This window comes from Papio anubis, chromosome 1, assembly GCF_008728515.1.
Source record: "Papio anubis isolate 15944 chromosome 1, Panubis1.0, whole genome shotgun sequence".
Classification (NCBI taxonomy): domain Eukaryota; kingdom Metazoa; phylum Chordata; class Mammalia; order Primates; family Cercopithecidae; genus Papio; species Papio anubis.
The window spans coordinates 214,099,831-214,115,820 of NC_044976.1; the positions used below are offsets into that span (position 1 = coordinate 214,099,831).

The 15,990-nt window shown below is 43.0% G+C and overlaps 1 protein-coding gene across 2 annotated transcripts in view; it reads left to right on the forward strand.

Moving 5' to 3' along the window:
- Window positions 1-4,557: 4,557 nt before the first annotated feature.
- DESI2 (desumoylating isopeptidase 2) overlaps window positions 4,558-15,990 on the forward strand; it is a 63,668-nt gene continuing 52,235 nt past the window's right edge. The window contains exon 1 of one of the 2 annotated variants that reach the window (XM_003893678.4): window positions 4,558-5,152. In XM_003893678.4, coding sequence (XP_003893727.1) covers window positions 5,111-5,152 — 42 coding nt within the window. In that variant the 5' untranslated portion in view covers window positions 4,558-5,110. Of the gene's footprint in view, window positions 5,153-5,421; window positions 5,836-15,990 lie in introns of those variants that run through there. The other variant, XM_009196118.4, reaches the window with a different exon arrangement.

A 15,990-nucleotide genomic window follows, 5' to 3' on the forward strand; every position in this document is an offset into this window, starting at 1 on the left:
GCTGGAGTGCAGTGGCCGGATCTCAGCTCACTGCAAGCTCCGCCTCCCGGGTTCACGCCATTCTCCTGCCTCAGCCTCCCAAGTAGCTGGGACTACAGGTGCCGCCACCTCGCCCGGCTAGTTTTTTGTATTTTTTTTGTAGTAGAGACGCAATTTCACCGTGTTCGCCAGGATGGTCTCAATCTCCTGACCTCGTGATCCGCCCGTCTCGGCCTCCCAAAGTGCTGGGATTACAGGCTTGAGCCACCGCACCCGGCCCTGTGTGTTATGTTCTACTACTGTCTCCTTCAATTTAAATTATAAAATTGAGTGAATATTTACGTTCTATTGTATATTATGTAATAGAATAATTATATTCTATATATGAGAATTTATATATTTTATTATACAATATATGTAAGTATATATATTCTTTTCTGTCTTTCACTGGATTATAAGCTTCATGAGGGTAGGGTCATGTCCTATCATAGTGAATTAGTGATACACAGATATATAATACATAATATATATAAATAAAATATATAATACATATTATATATTATAATATACAAGAATATTATTATATAAGAATAATATCTTTTTGGCCAGGCATGGTGGCTCATGCCTGTAATACTAGCACTTTGGGAGGCCAAGGCAGGTGGATCACCTGAGGTCAGGAGTTTAAGACTAGCTGACCAACATGGAGAAACTGGTCTCTACTAAAAATACAAAAAAAAATTAGCCAGGTGTGGTGGCGCATGCCTGTAATCCCAGCTACTTGGGAGGCTGAGGCAGGAGAATCACTTGAACCCGGGAGGCAGAGGTTGCCATGAGCCAAGATCACACCACTGCACTCCAGCCTGGGCAACAAGAGCAAAACTCCATCTCAAAAAAATATATATTTTTTTAATATTATATTTATTTTATATATATAAGAATATATATATTCTTCCCTGTCTTTCAATGGATTCTAAGCTTCATGAAGGTAGGATCATGTCTGTTCTATCGCAGATGAATTAGTGATAGGCAGAGGCTGACACATCAAAGGTACTCATTTAACATTTGTTCAATGAATGAAGGATGGATGATTCATTATTGATGGATCAATACCTGAATTACATGAGCAGTATAACTTATTCCATCATTAGATGATGAATTCTATTTTGTACCTGATAAATTCAAAGTAACCAAGGGCCATCCTGTATAGCAGGGCAGAATCCCAGCCCCCCAGAGATGTTCACATCCTAATCCCCAGAATCTGTGACTGTTGCCTTTTACAGGAAGAAAGGACTTAGCAGGTATGATTAAGGATCCTAAGATGGAGAGAGAATCCTCAGTTATCAGGTGGGCCCAATCTAATCACAAGGCTCTTCATAAGTAAGAAGGAGAAACAAGGGAGTCAGAGAAGGCATGATGATGGAAATGGCAGGGGGCACTGGAGTGATGGGGCTATGAGCCAAGGAATGAGGGCAGCCTCTAGAACCTGGGAAAGCAAGGAAGCAGATTGTCCCCTAGAGTCTCCAGAAGGAACACAGCCCTTGATGTTAGCCCAGGGAGACCCATTTTGGACTTCTGATCTCTAGAACTATAAGAAAATAAGTTTGTGTTATTTTAAACCACTAAGTTTGTGGCAATTTGCAGCCAAGGGAAACCAATACATCCTGGTAGAGAAGTCCAAGAGGCTGTAGGTTATACTGGCCTGGCACTCTGGAGAGAGAAGAGCACTGACGATGGAGACATGTGGCTCTTCAGCATACATGCAACAGTTACAGCTGAGAGTGGATGAGATCACAAAGGGCAAAGGGAGTGTGTACAGTAAAAGTTAAAAAGTGAACCTGCGGTTTGAGCCCTCCGGGGACTGCAGCCAGGACTAAATAAGGTGCAAATGCATAGTGCCTTTTCCCCACTTTTCACAGGAAAAAGGACTTAGCAGATGTGATTACGTAGTTTGTGTAATTGCTTAAGGTGGGGAGGAACGCCACGGTAGGAAAGAGAAGCAAGGCAGCTGATATACCAAAAACAGATTTTAGAACTTTGTCAACAACCTTCCAGAGGACAGCCAAATAACAATGTTGTGCACAGCATTTACTGTTCCCCAACACCACCTGACAAAACCACATTTTCCAAGTTTACTTATTTGCTCTATTTTTACATCACCTTCTCTCCAAACTCCCTACGCCCCTCTCCTCACGTCTCACTCTTTGATGATATTCTTGCCTCATAATTCATTGAGAAAATCAAAGTAAACCAGGAAAGAACACTCTCATTTCCTACACTCCCGTATTTCTAACCCGCCTGTCTCCTTGTCTTCTGTGCCATAACTATGCACCTGCACCTGCCTTCTACGCCATCACTATGGATGAAGCATCCCCCCTACTAAATGGCAACCCTTACACTCGTGCCCTGGATCCCTCCCCCTTCTTTGTCCTTGCGAATCTTTCCCTCTCCTTTATCAATTTCTCTCTCTTTGCATGCAAGTATGCCTCAGCATCTCCCATCTTCAAAATGCCCTCCATTGACCACACAGCCTTATCCAGCTGTTGCCCCCAAGTTTAAGTTGTCTCTTTTTCATCACATTTGCTTCTCAAACTGTTAAAGCAGTTATTTAAATCTCACTCCTCCCAGAGACCGCTCATGTCAAAGCGACCAGTGATCTCTATATTGCTGAGTCCAATAGTCTTGACATCAATGTTATCATGTTCTTTCTGATTTTCATCCTGCCTCCATGCTTCCTCTTCATCCTTTACTTGACCTCTACATGGTGAAGGGTCCTAGAGCTTTGTTCTTGGCCCACCTCTTTTTAGCTATACATATTCCTAGGTCATCCAACCAAGCCCCAAGTCTATAATGGCCATGACTCCAGTTTATCCAAATGTCTACTACTTGGCAGTCATGGATGTCTAAAAGGCATCTCCAACTTAGCATGATCAAACCATAACTCTTGATTTCCCTCCCCTCAACCTGCTCCTCCCCAAAATGTTTCACATCTTATAAATGCCAGAACTATCCACTCAATTGACCAGGTCAAAAATCTAGAAGTTATTCTTGAATCCTCTCTCCCTAACCAACTCAACATCTAACTCATTAGCAAGTTCCACAGACTTTACTCCAAAATATTTAAACGCTAATTATTTCGGTCTCCACCACTATCTGCAACAACAAAGCCATTTCCGGCATGCACTTCTGGAATAGCATCCAATTGGTTGACTCAATTAACTTTCGCCACATAACTACCCCCAAAACTTTGTGACTAAAAACATTATTTCTCACATCAATGTGGTTGTGGCCAGGGAAGGATAGTCCAGGAGAGCTTCACATGTTCGCAGTTGGTTGGATGTCAGCTGGATGTGGGCCATGACTTGACCATGTGTCCCTCATCATCCATCAGGCTAGCCTACACTCATTCCTAAGATGGTGGTCACAGGACTCCCAAGTTCAGCAAGAGGGCAAGTCCCAACTCACAAGTGTTTTTTAAGCCTCTGCTAGCATGCTGTTAATGTCCCATGTCCAAAGCAAGTCACAGTCCAGTGCAGTCAGTGGGGGGAGACACCACCGAAGAGTACAATTTGGGAGACTGGAAATAATTTGTGGCTCTTTTGACAATCTGCCACACTCATCTTCCTGTTTCCACCTCCTTTGCCTCTCTGAAATCCATTTTCCACACAGCAACCCAAGTAATCATTTTTAAACACACGCACAATCATTTCACTCCCTGGTCCAAACTTATGGCTTCATTCAAAATACAACCCCTGTTACGAATTTTAAAATCCTTCCGAGCTCTGGCTTCTGCCTACCTGCCCAGCTCATCTAACACCATCGTGTCCTTGCCTATCGTATCCCAGCAACAGTGATCTTTTGTTTCCTTGAATACAGAAAACTCCTTCATGCCTCAGATCTTTGCATTTGTTCCCTTTGACTGAAATACTCCTCCCCCTCATATTTGCGGGGCTGGCTTTGTCATTCATATTTCAGCTTAAAACTCATCTCATTACAGCGATCTTCCCCGTGCAGCCAATTTAAGATTACTCTCAATGACTTCACCTTATTTAAATTTTCTGCAAAGCACATACCAGTGATAATTTGTTTGTCCCTGTTCCTGTTTATCACAGTATTCCCGAGGGCCTACAACACTGCCTGGCACATAGGAAGCACACAACAAATATTTTTTAAATTAATGCAGAGCTGCATACTACGTCCCAGGATTGTGCTAAGCTATGGTTACTGGACCCTTCTCATCTCAGCAGGATAGTTTCACAAAACGTAAATTCCACACTGAGGATTAACTGGATGCACGTTACACCTCATCCCACACCAGTAACTCGTCTTCCTCTGTTTCCCCACCCCCTCCCCTTGCCAAAGAAAAAGTGAGGAGGGATTTGGAAAACTTAGGGTCATCACTCTGGTCTTTTGCCACATTTCGTTGGCCTCATCGAGCTCAACGCGACATGAACTACTAACAGCAGCAGCACCGGCGATGAGAGGGTGAATGAAGGTAGAAGACTTCACCGCCCGCGGACCGCAAGGCATCGGCCGCAGCTCCAAAGCACTGCATGCTGGGAGCAGTAGTCTCCCAGGGAGGCCTGGTCTGGTAGGACCGCGGCCCCCGCGGCATGCAGGGAGTTGTAGTCGAAGGACTGTTGAGACTCCGCCTCTGCGCTTATAGTAGCGAGGGGAATCCTCACTGCATGCTGGGAACTGTAGTGTTCCTGTGGCCCCGTGCCTCCAGAACGCGGAGGCGCCGAAGCTGCCGCCATTTTAGGTCCCGAGGTGCGGCGGCCAGGAAGCAGAGCGCAGGCGGGCTCAGTCCCGGCGCCGGGCCGGCCCCGCCCCCGGGGCGCCTGGCGCCCGCCCCTTGCTCAAGCCCCGCCTTTCCCCACGTGTCTGCCGCCTAGGGGAGGTGCCTCATCCGGAGCGGGCCGCCAACGGTCCGGCCCCGTCCGCACAGAGGCTCCTGTCGGCGGCGCCCGGGAGCGGCTCGGCTGCCCGATGCTTCCGCCCCGGCTGCCGCGGGCCGGGCTGTACGCTTAGTGCCCGGCTCGGGCCCCCTGAAGCGCCCGCGGGGGTGAGAGCGGCCTCCGGCCCCGCGGAGACGGAGCGGCTTGAGGACGAGGCGGCGGCCGCGGGGAGGAGGATGGGGGCTAACCAGTTAGTGGTGCTCAACGTGTACGACATGGTGAGTGCGGCCCCTGGCGGCCCCGAGCCCTGGCCCAGGCCGGCTTCCTCTCGCCGGTCGGGCTCGGACCCCGGCCCCAGGCGCTTCCTGCCTCGCGTCTCCGCCTCCAGCCTAGTTCTCGGGGAAAGCCGGGGGTAAAGGAGGGAGTGTTGTTCATTTTTAATCCTCGCAGTCGTCGACGCTCCGGTGAACCCAGTCAGCCCGAGGCTTTTGGCCGGTGCTCAGGTGGGCTGGAACCTCTCCCATCCGCCCAGCTTGGCCGCGACCCTGGCTCTGGGCCCGACCCCTTGGCCCACGAGCAGTGTCCTTTCGGCAAAGCTTCCGTTGCGTGTCCAACCCCACTTGCCGGCCCCCGGGGCTGCCCCGGGACCCCCGTCCCGACCACCTGCGCTCCCAGCTCCTCTGCTTCTGCCGAGCGGTGCATCTCTCTCCGTGGCTTAGTCTTCAAAAACTCCCAAGCCCCTCCAAGTCCAGAAAGTCACAGCTTTCGGGTGCCTGTGCACCCGATCTCTTCAAAGGTGAACAGGAGCCAACACACCCTTGCCTTGTGTGTTCAGGGCAACCTCGTTAAAATATGAATGAGGCTAACATTTCTCAAGAAAATAGCCCAGCTGAATGATTCAGAGATCCTGGTGGTGCTCCTTTCCTACACCCTGAAGACCACTTTCCCGGTGATGCAACAGGTGACGTGACCACAGGAGAGGGAAGGGAAGAAGTTGTTTGTTGTGTCATGTAACTTTGGAGTCTGGCAGGCACGAGCCAGACTGGTTTGCCTGATTTTTGCAGTTGAAATGCCCCCAGAAAAAGCACCCGGTGGAGAGTTGTTGCAGTTAGATGGATGCTTGGGTGTGTTTGCTTGCTTTGGGTTGATGGGTTTTTGTTCTGTCGAATGGATTACCTCTGACTGCAATGCTTAAAATTCCTTGTAAGTTGACTGACAAATGAAAAATTGCCCATCGTGATTTTTGTTGGCTTAAAGATGCGGGAGAGCAGAAGGACTACAGGCCAGGAGTCTTACACAGTTCTAAACTTTGTATTCCCTTGTATTATTTATAAGTTTCTACATTTACAGTGTTATATCTTGGGTAGAAAGGGATTCCTCAGGCCATATCTGGGAATTGTGTCAGAAGGGTGTAGGAACTGCCTGCCACTTGAGATGAGTCCTCTGTTGAATTCTGATGTGAGCTTGGAGATGAAAGGAGATGAGTTCACATGCCGAGAAAAGTGGAACAGCAGAGAAAAAGTTGAAGAGGAGAATAAGCCAAACAAAAGATCCTAGAAAACCATGGCACTTTGTAAATTCTTTGGCCTGTGTCGCTGTTGAGAAATAATTCTCTAGACTTAAACTTTTTGTGTTCAGCTGAACGCCTTTATTTTTCAAGGTTCTTACCGCCCTTGTACTTTTTCTGTGCACCACTCCCCCCCCCATCTGAGTATGGTTTGTTTTTTATTCATGAAGGCTATTACCGTCTTTCAGAATATATTCTGCTCTTGAGAGCACAGTGTGCCTTTTCTCCTAGATTATTAAACAAACCCGTTTATAAATTAGGATACAATGGCCAGAAGCCATGGTTTCAGAGCCTAGAAGAATTTGTGAGAATAGAGGAAGAGAGTTTTACCTTTTATATGAAAATGAAAATGCATTTTTTGGCATATAGTGGGCTTTACACTTTAGGCATTCTGTGATACAGGAAAATCTTTGCTAATTGTGGTCGATTGGGAAAAGCTAGAGGTGGTATTCAGTATTTTCAAAGGGAGGACTGTTCTGGACGATGTTAAAATATTGACTAATTAACAAGATCTTATTCTTCACATCAAGTTTGTAAAATAGGTAGTTACAGAATGAAGCAGACGGGGAAGAGAGTAAGTGATCTGCCCAAACAACTAAAAATATAATCTAGAATTTGTCAACCAAAATCTGATTCACTATCTTCTAATTCCTGCATTTATGTCTTTATATTGCTTATGAACAGGAGATGAAGCATATGAATGTTTATCGGAATGATAAATAGTTGAATTATTAGACTTTTAATAAACTTGATCTTGCATGTTTTTTTGAGGGCTTTGAGTGTTTTACGTCACTAATTCAGCAACCTACCGTTACTTACTATTTTTGACGTGGTAGAAGCCACAAGGATGAGTTAACTGTCCTTTCTTCTTTAAGGAATTTAGAGTATTGTAGAGGAGATACACAACAGTGGTAACAATTCAAGACAGAATAGCACGGTTTTGATAAGAGCAGACAAGGATGTAAAGGAGGAGACTATATGTGGTTGCAGCATCAGGGAATGCTGAAAAATCAAAGGTATGAAACTTGAAGAATGGGTAGCATCCACAAGGGCAGAGAACAGTTGGCATGAACCAAATGGCAGGACTAGGGAAAGCACAGGTGGGATTTGGGAAGTAGCAGCTGGTCCAGTATAGCTAGAGTAGAGCGTAAATGAAAGGAGACAAAACAGAAAGTGTGATTAGAACTTCATTAGTCCGATGAGTTGTGGGCTTGGGTGAAGGACTGAGGGGCTCCTTGAGCCAGCAGAATCATTTATGGTTTTCACGGAGGGAAACAGTGTGATCAGTTGTTTTAGAATGAAGACTAACGGATTGAGATGCGAATTTTGGTCTATTATACTAATTTTTCTCAAGTCAGTTTTGGTTTTTGAAACATTTTTGCTTGATACCAAGGGTAAATTCCTTTTATCCTTGGTAATTCTTCCTATTCCTCAGAGATGCCTTGGATGAGGATAGCTGTTACCTGTATAGGCCTAGTACATCAGCTGTCTGCTTCAAACTCTGTAAATAGGAAAATCAACCTTTGGGATGCCCTTATAATCACGGCTATAGGGACCTCTTGCCATGTGTCCTTGTGTGTCTTTGTTAGGTCGCCCGTTCCAGCTCTGATTGTGTTTGTCCTGTTCTCTAGACTGGGCTGCTGCGGATCATTTCTTTTCTTCTGTAACTCTGCCGTGTGCACGAAAATAATTCTATTGGGGTCACCAGTATTAACTTCCTTCTCGTGGAAGAATACCGTGATCCTCAGAAGTTTACTTAATCATGCACAGTGTTCCTAAATTATTGCTTGCTGCCTTCTCGGTGATTATGTTCCCCTGTGTACTTTAGAGTAATCTACCACCAATAAAAACGTGCTGGAGCTACTTTCCGAGTCGTGGGAATGAGCTTGTTCACATATTCCTAATTGACTGGCACACATAGCAAAGCAGGTGACTCAGATTAGTTTCAAATACTGAGACGAATCTCTGGTGTAGTCATTTTAGCAGTCTTTATTTTTCATAGATCCAGATTTTGTGCTTTTCAGGTTATCTTGACTACTAATGAATTTTTATAAAATAAAAATCTGCAGGTATTTGATAATGTTTGCAAATTCATTGTGTTAACAAGTTTCTACCAATTTATTATTTATTTTATTTATTTGTTTTCTCACTCTGTCACCCGGGCTGGAGTGCAGTGGCGTGATCTCAGCTCACTGCAACCTCTGCCTCCCGGGTTCAAGTGATTCTCCCGCCTCAGCCTGCCAAGTAGCTGGGATTACAGGCACCTGCCCTCATGCCCGGCTAATTTTTGTATTTTTGTAGAGATGGGTTTCACCATGTTGGCCAGGCTTTTCTCAAATTCCTGTCCTCAAGTGATCCGTCCGCCTCAGCCTCCCAAAGTTCTGGGATTATAGGCATGAGCCACTGTGCCCGGCCTGTACCAGTTTTATTATAAAGTAGTACCTATACATCTTCAAAGTCTTTAAAGAATAGAAAAGAACCACTTTGTAGGACTCTTCAAATAAGGACATTTTTGTCTAGACTCCGTTCTTTTGGTGCCTGTCTCCATTAGACTCCTCCAACAGAGTGTAAGGTCAGGCTGGTGTGATAGATCTGACTTCTCATACATCTGCAGATCTAATTCAGACTTTCTGAACAAGTTCCAGAATCACACATCCCACCTAAATGATTCCTTCATATCTCAAATCAACATGTCCAGGAACAAACTTCTTCGAACCTTTTCCCCTACCCACACCACACAGTCTTCCCTCTTGCCCCATGCCACTGCCCAAAAAGCCACCACTTTTGTTGTAGTTTCCCAAACCGGAAACCTGGGAGTAAACTTAAATTCCTCTTTATTATAAACCCTTCACGGTCAGTCAGCAGGCCCCGTCTCTTTGTTTTAGTTTGGTTGATTCTGTCTGAAAGCAACAGAGAGCTTGAGAGTCAGTGGCTTAAGCTGGAAGGATACTTAAGTCCAGAGATAAACAGGCCCTGGATTAGTTCACCAGCTCAGCTGTGCCATCAAGAACCAGGACTTTCCATCCTTTTACTCTGCCATCCTCAGCACGTTGGCTGTTGCCCTTGGTTCGTCCTCTCCTAGTTGTAAAGTAACTGCCATAGCACCAAATGTGGTATCCTCAGTCAGCAGTATATGAAGGAAGATGGAAGAAGATAGGGTCATTTTTTACATGCACCTCTGTTCTTTTAATAGAAAGGAAAAACTTAACCAGAGCCACACTCCTTCCCCCAAGAGATTATCTAGAACTGGCTCGTGTGCAACTGTGATGAAGCTGAGTAAGTGGGTATCTGGTGTTTCTTTTTTTTTTTTTTTTTTTTTTTTTTTTTGAGAAGGAGTCTTGCTCTGTCGCCCAGGCTGGAGTGTAGTGGCGCGATCTCGGCACACTGCAAGCTCCACCTGCCAGGCTCATGCCATTCTCGCGCCTCAGCCTCCTGAGTAGCTGGGACTACAGGCGCCCGCCACCGGGCCCAGCTAATTTTTTTGTATTTTTAGTAGAGACGAGGTTTCACTGTGTTAGTCAGGATGGTCTCGATCTCCTGACGTCATGATCCGCCCACCTCGGCCTCCCAAAGTGCTGGGATTACAGGTGTGAGCCACCGCGCCCAGTCCTGATACCTGGTGTTTCTGACCTTTATGCTGAGTTGTGGGTGAGGAAGGCAAAAAGTTGGAAATGGCAATTTGATGGGAACCTGTGATGCCTGACACATATTTTACTTTCTGGATATTGTTTAAATTGGTTACTTTATCCCCATTTCCACTAATGCTTCTCAAGTTCAGGCCCTCATCTCTATTCATATAATAGCCTCCTTACTAGTTTCAATCTCTAGTATTACTTCCTTTTAATCCTCCCTCCATTCTGTTACCAAAGTAAGCGTTCTGAAACATAACCAGGATAAAGTGTAATGCACTTTCTGATGTGGCCCCTGGCTGACAGTTCCAGGTCCACTTCCGTCTTCTACTTAACAGCCTTTATTCTCACACAGTGAAATTGTTTAGCTATCCAAACAGGCTATGTCACATCCCCGTATCTTTATGCATGCCCGTCCTTTTGTCTGGAGTGGCCTTGTCCAACATTGATCACCTGCAACCTGCTTGCTCCTTCTGGCTATAGCTTGGTCTTTATTCCTCAGACTTGAGTGAACTACTGTGCCCTAGTTGTACTTTGTGCATGTCTCCATTGCTGTGTATATTATCCTGTGCATCCCACCAGACTGTAGGTTCTCTGATAGCGTCATACTATTACCAGTGTCTAGAACAGGGCCTGTCACTAGACAGTGTTCTAGAAATATCTGCTGAATGAGTAGTGGGGCTTTAGCCAGTTTTTATTAGGAGAGGTGCTAGTACTTAAATGGCATGAAAAGATCATGTGATCCTCCTCTTCGTGCCAAATACCTATTTCTGGGTGATTTTCCTTTCCTTGTACCTCTACTTAAGTGCATTGCTAGATTTTAGCTTTGATTGTTGGACTAGGGTGCCCAAATGAAGGGGAGGGGAGGATTATAGGAATGGGACAGAAAAAAATCAAATATTTTTCTTTGATCAAACTTAAAACACTATGGGACTAGCCTGAGGAAATGTTTTTAATAAGTTTATTTCTTGAAGTTGGATCTTAATTACTCTTTGGAAGATAATATTTCCGAAAACATTGTCAGTTCCTGAATTTTAACATAAATTAACTAGTTAATAGGAATAATAGGAGCTGGTCGTCCTTTTTTTTTTTTTTTTTTTTAAACAGTAAGGAATTTACCTGAATTTACTTGTGTCAATATGCTTCTTGGGCAAATAGTGACCCGTGAGTCTAGCTAAGCAAAAAGGACAATTGTACATCTGCCCTCCTGCATTATTTATGGCCTTGTCCTCTTTTCTTTTTGGGGGTGAGGGGGGTGGGGGAAGCTAGTATGTATGAGAAAAGAATTCAGTTTCCATACATACGTACATTTGTTTTTTATTGCTGCAATAACAAGTTGCCAATAACATAGTGGTTTAAAACAACACAAATTTATCATCTCACACTTCTGTAAATCAGAAGACCAGGTGGGTTAGCCCAGTTCCTCTGCTGTAGGCTTCACAAGCCCAAAATCAAGGTGTTAGGCTCTGGGGGCAAATCTGCTTCCAAGCTCATTCAGATTGTTAACAGAATTCAGTTGCTTATATTTGTAGGTCTGAGGTCCCATTCCTTACTGCTGTCAGCTGGGATCCTCTCTCAGTTGCTTCAAGTGTCATCCAATCCTCCATCTTCAGACCAGCAATGGTGTGTGGAATCCTTATGCTTCAAATACCTCTAACTTCACTTTCCTCCACATCTGTCCTACCTCCAGCCACAGAAAGTTTTCTGTTTTTAAGAGCCCAGGTAATTGAGACCTACCCAGATATTCCAGGATAATTTCCTGATATTGAGGTCCATAATTTCAATGACATCTGCAAAGTCTCTTTGCTATGTAACATGTTCACAGGTTCTGGGAACATTTTGGGGAGTCATTCTGCTACAATGCCATCTATGAAAGGTGTTTTATAAACCCAAAAATGTTCAATTAAAAATTGTTTCATCATAGCAGCCACTCAACTTGGCATAGAATAAATATTGACCTAGTAACTTAAAATGGAAAAGTTGAAGTATTTGAAAAATACAACTCAGATGCCAGTAGGGTCCAAGCATATTAGTGACTAAAACCCCTTCAGACTTGCAGTGGCTTGCAGTGGCATGCTGTAGTGTATATTAGTTCCATGGCCACATTTATAACGGTGGATCAAATTAACATTTGAAACTTGTAAATCTGATGCTTTAAAAATACGAGAGAGCCAACTATTTAGATGAATTCTTTGTTTTATGGATTTTTCTTTTTTTTTTTCTTTCTTTTTTTTTTTTTTTTTTTTTGAGACGGGGTCTCGCTTTATCGCCCAGGTTGGAGTGCAGCAGTGCCATCTTTGCTCACTGCAACCTCTGCCTCCCGGGTTCAAGCAATTCTCCTGCCTCAGCCTCCAGAGTAGCTGGGACTACAGGTGTGCGCCACCATGCCCAGCTAAGTTTTTTTTGTATTTTTAGTAGAGACAGGGTTTCACTATGTTGGCCACACTGGTCTCAATCTCTTGACCTCGTGATCCGCCTGCCTCGGCCTCCCAAAGTGCTGGGATTATAGGCGTGAGTGACCACGCCCAGTCAGATTTTTCTTAAGATGGGATGTACTTACCCTTTCCATTTGTTGGCTATCAAATTCTCTACAAGATTATTTGAATTCCAAAGCAACATTGTGCAGATGTCAGCCAGTTGGTTAATAAAATGTAAAGTGAGAACTGCCAAAATAATCTTAAACTATAAGAAAGGCAAAAATAATAATAAAAGGACAATGGGATGCATGAAAATAATTTTGTTTTAGTTTATCTGGAATGTATTTTGGTATAGATGTGACAGTAACTTAAAAACAATAAATTAAAAATCAACTAATTGGCCCCACATTATTTGAAATAAAAGTCTTTCCTCTCTAAATTGTGATGTCATCCTTAATCATAATACTAAATTCTTAGCCATGCAGAATTGTTGATTCTAGCCTTATTACCACACTATTTTAATTATTATACTTTCACATCATATTTGGAATCTGATTAGGCAAGTTTCCCTTTATTATTATTCCAAAGTTTTATTGGCCTTCATTTCCTTTTCTAGGAGTACTTTGTAAGGCTCTCTGAAAAAATTCCATAGGTTTTCATTTTGTTTTAATTGTGTTAAAATACACATAACATAAAATTTACCTTTTTAACTATACAAGCTACTGTGTTAGGTGTATTCACATTGTTGTACAACCAGTCTTCAGAACTTTTTTATCTTGCAAAACTGAGACCCTATACCCATTAACAACTCCACATTTCTCCCTCCCCTCAGTCCCTGGTAATCATCATTATGCTTCTGTGTCTGTGCATTTGACAAGATACCTCAGTTAAGTGAAATAATACAGTATTTGTTTTGTGACTAGCTTATTTCACTTAGCATGGTCCTCAGGGTTTATGTTGCAGCATGTATCAGAATTTCCTCCCTTTTTAAGGCTGATATTCCACTGTGTATGTATATACCACAAAAAAGCTAATTTCAGTGTCATTAGACACAGGTTACTTCCACCCTTTGGCTGTTATGAATAATGGTGTGTGAACATGGGTTTATAAAAGTAAAAATGTCTATTGAAGTCCTGCTTTCAGTTTTTTTGGATATATACCCAGAAGTCCATAGATTTTTTTAATTAGGCTTGCACTAAACTTATAAATTAACTTGGGAAGAACTAACATCTTTTCTATCATATTCTTCCCCCCACCCCCATTGATGAAAACTGGATTTTTCTTTTTGTTTTTTGAAATTTTTATCCAGAAAATAGCTAAATAATGCCAAACCCATCTATCTGAACTGTCTATTAAACAGAATAAAGCTAATAAATAAGTAAAATATATGAGATAGTAAGTGGTGATAAGTGCTAAAGAGGAAGTGAAGAAAGGGAGGGACGGTGTAAGTCAGGATGATGTAGTTACTGGTTACTGCAGTTTCAAAGAGTGGTCAAGAAAGGCCTTACCAAGAAGGCGTTCCTGAAAGGTGAAGTATACCATGTAGAAAGGAGAAAGTGTTCCAGACAGAGGGTAAGCAAGTATAAAGGCTGTAAGTTAGGCCACATGCCACGTGTTAAGTAAATGTACAGCGAGAAATGAGAAGCTTTTAAGGAATTGCTGATTTAAGTTCTCAAGTAGATTCAGGAGGATCATTGAAAATAGAACAAGCAGTACTACCAGAAAGGAAAAAATCTGGGATTAGGATAGATTCCACAAAAATGAAAAACATCATTTCCTAATTTGTAACTAGAAAGGGAGTTCGATTGGGAACTAAAGAGAAAATAAGATTTAGAAAGAAATTCAAGTAGAAGCGTCAAAAGGATCAAGTGATAAGCAAAACTTTTTAAAAGTTAGGACCATTCAACCAAAGCCTGTTTTAACTTGCAATTTTTTTTTTTTTTAAATACAGAGTCTCGCTCTGTCGCCCACGCTGGCACCGTCTTGGCTCAGTGCAAGCTCCGCCTCCCAGGTTCACACCATTCTCCTGCCTCAGCCTCCTGAGTAGCCGTGACTACAGGCGCCCACCACTCCCAGCTAATTTTTTGTATTTTTAGTAGAGATGGGGGTTCACCATGTTAGCCAGGATGGTCTCGATCTCCTGACCTTGTGATCCGCCCGCCTCAGCCTCCCAAAGTGCTGGGATTACAGGTGTGAGCCGCTGCGCCTGGCTGCAAATTTTAAGAATAAAGTAAAAAATCCTACAGATACACAAAGGCAAAAAAGTTACACAGGAACAAAAATCAGGCTAGTTTCAGACTACTCTTTGATTATACCAAAGGCTGAATAATAAAGTGGAGCATTATCTACAGAGTATTAAAAGGGAAAAGATTTATGTCTGAATACTATAGCTTCTCCAATTGTCATTCATGTACAAAAGGACATAGACAATATGTAGATACCTTTCTGGGGGTTAAAAAATTATTCAAGAACTTAACAATGGGGTGGTTACAGTGTAAAAGGACAGGCCATGGCCATCAATACTCATTTAACATAGCTAAATCTTATAACTGTGGTTAAAAACAGGGCCAGTATCCAGAATTACTCTTTGAAGAGAACAAGCATGTTGATTTTTTAAAATTAAGTTTTCAGATTATATTGAACAAACCTTGGATGAGGGAGAAGAGGTAAAATCTTGTAGCAGCCCTATATCGGAGGAGGTGTGTTATAAATATAATTCTTGTTTTAGAAAATTATATTTGAGTGTATGTGTAAATATTTTTCATAATGACGTATTATTGGGAGAAAAATCAAACCTAGAGGGAAAAGAGCAAAGAAGACATAATCCATATGGTGTAATAAAAAAAAAAAGAAGTTAAATATGAAATGAAGACAAGGCTAGGCACTGTGGCTCAGGCCTGTAATCCCAGCGCTTTGGGAGGCTGAGGCGGGTGGTAGTGAGACCTTATCTCTACAAAAAATAAGTAAATAAATTAGCCAGGTCCACACCTGTGATTCCAGCTACTCAAGGGACTGAGGTGGGAGGATTGCCTCAGCCCAGAAGGTTGAGACTGCAGTAAGCCGTGATTGTGCCACTGCACTCCGGTCTGGGCGACAGAGCAAGACCCTGTCTCAAAAATAAATACAAGTAGGACCAAGCATATAAGTTATGAAATGACCATAAATAAATTAAAATCCCCTGTTAAGCTTGGTAAGTGTATTTATAAGTGTCCTTTGCCTTACAGAAATTTTGTTATATGAGGTCAAAACTGTGGGTCTTTTATAACCTTTCATCTTCCAGTCATTCCCTAGAAAGATTTTTCCTTGCAAAAAATGATAGAAATAATCTACATGTTTGTTCCCAAGGGGAATGCCAGTTATCCCAATGCTGTTTATTGAATAATCCATGCTTCCCTATGTTAATTTCTGGCACATACTGTGTTTATGCTGTACTGAATTATCATGGATACTGAGGTGTAGTTGAAGACTGTACTATTCATTTCTGCCTTTTCCTGTACCGTTGT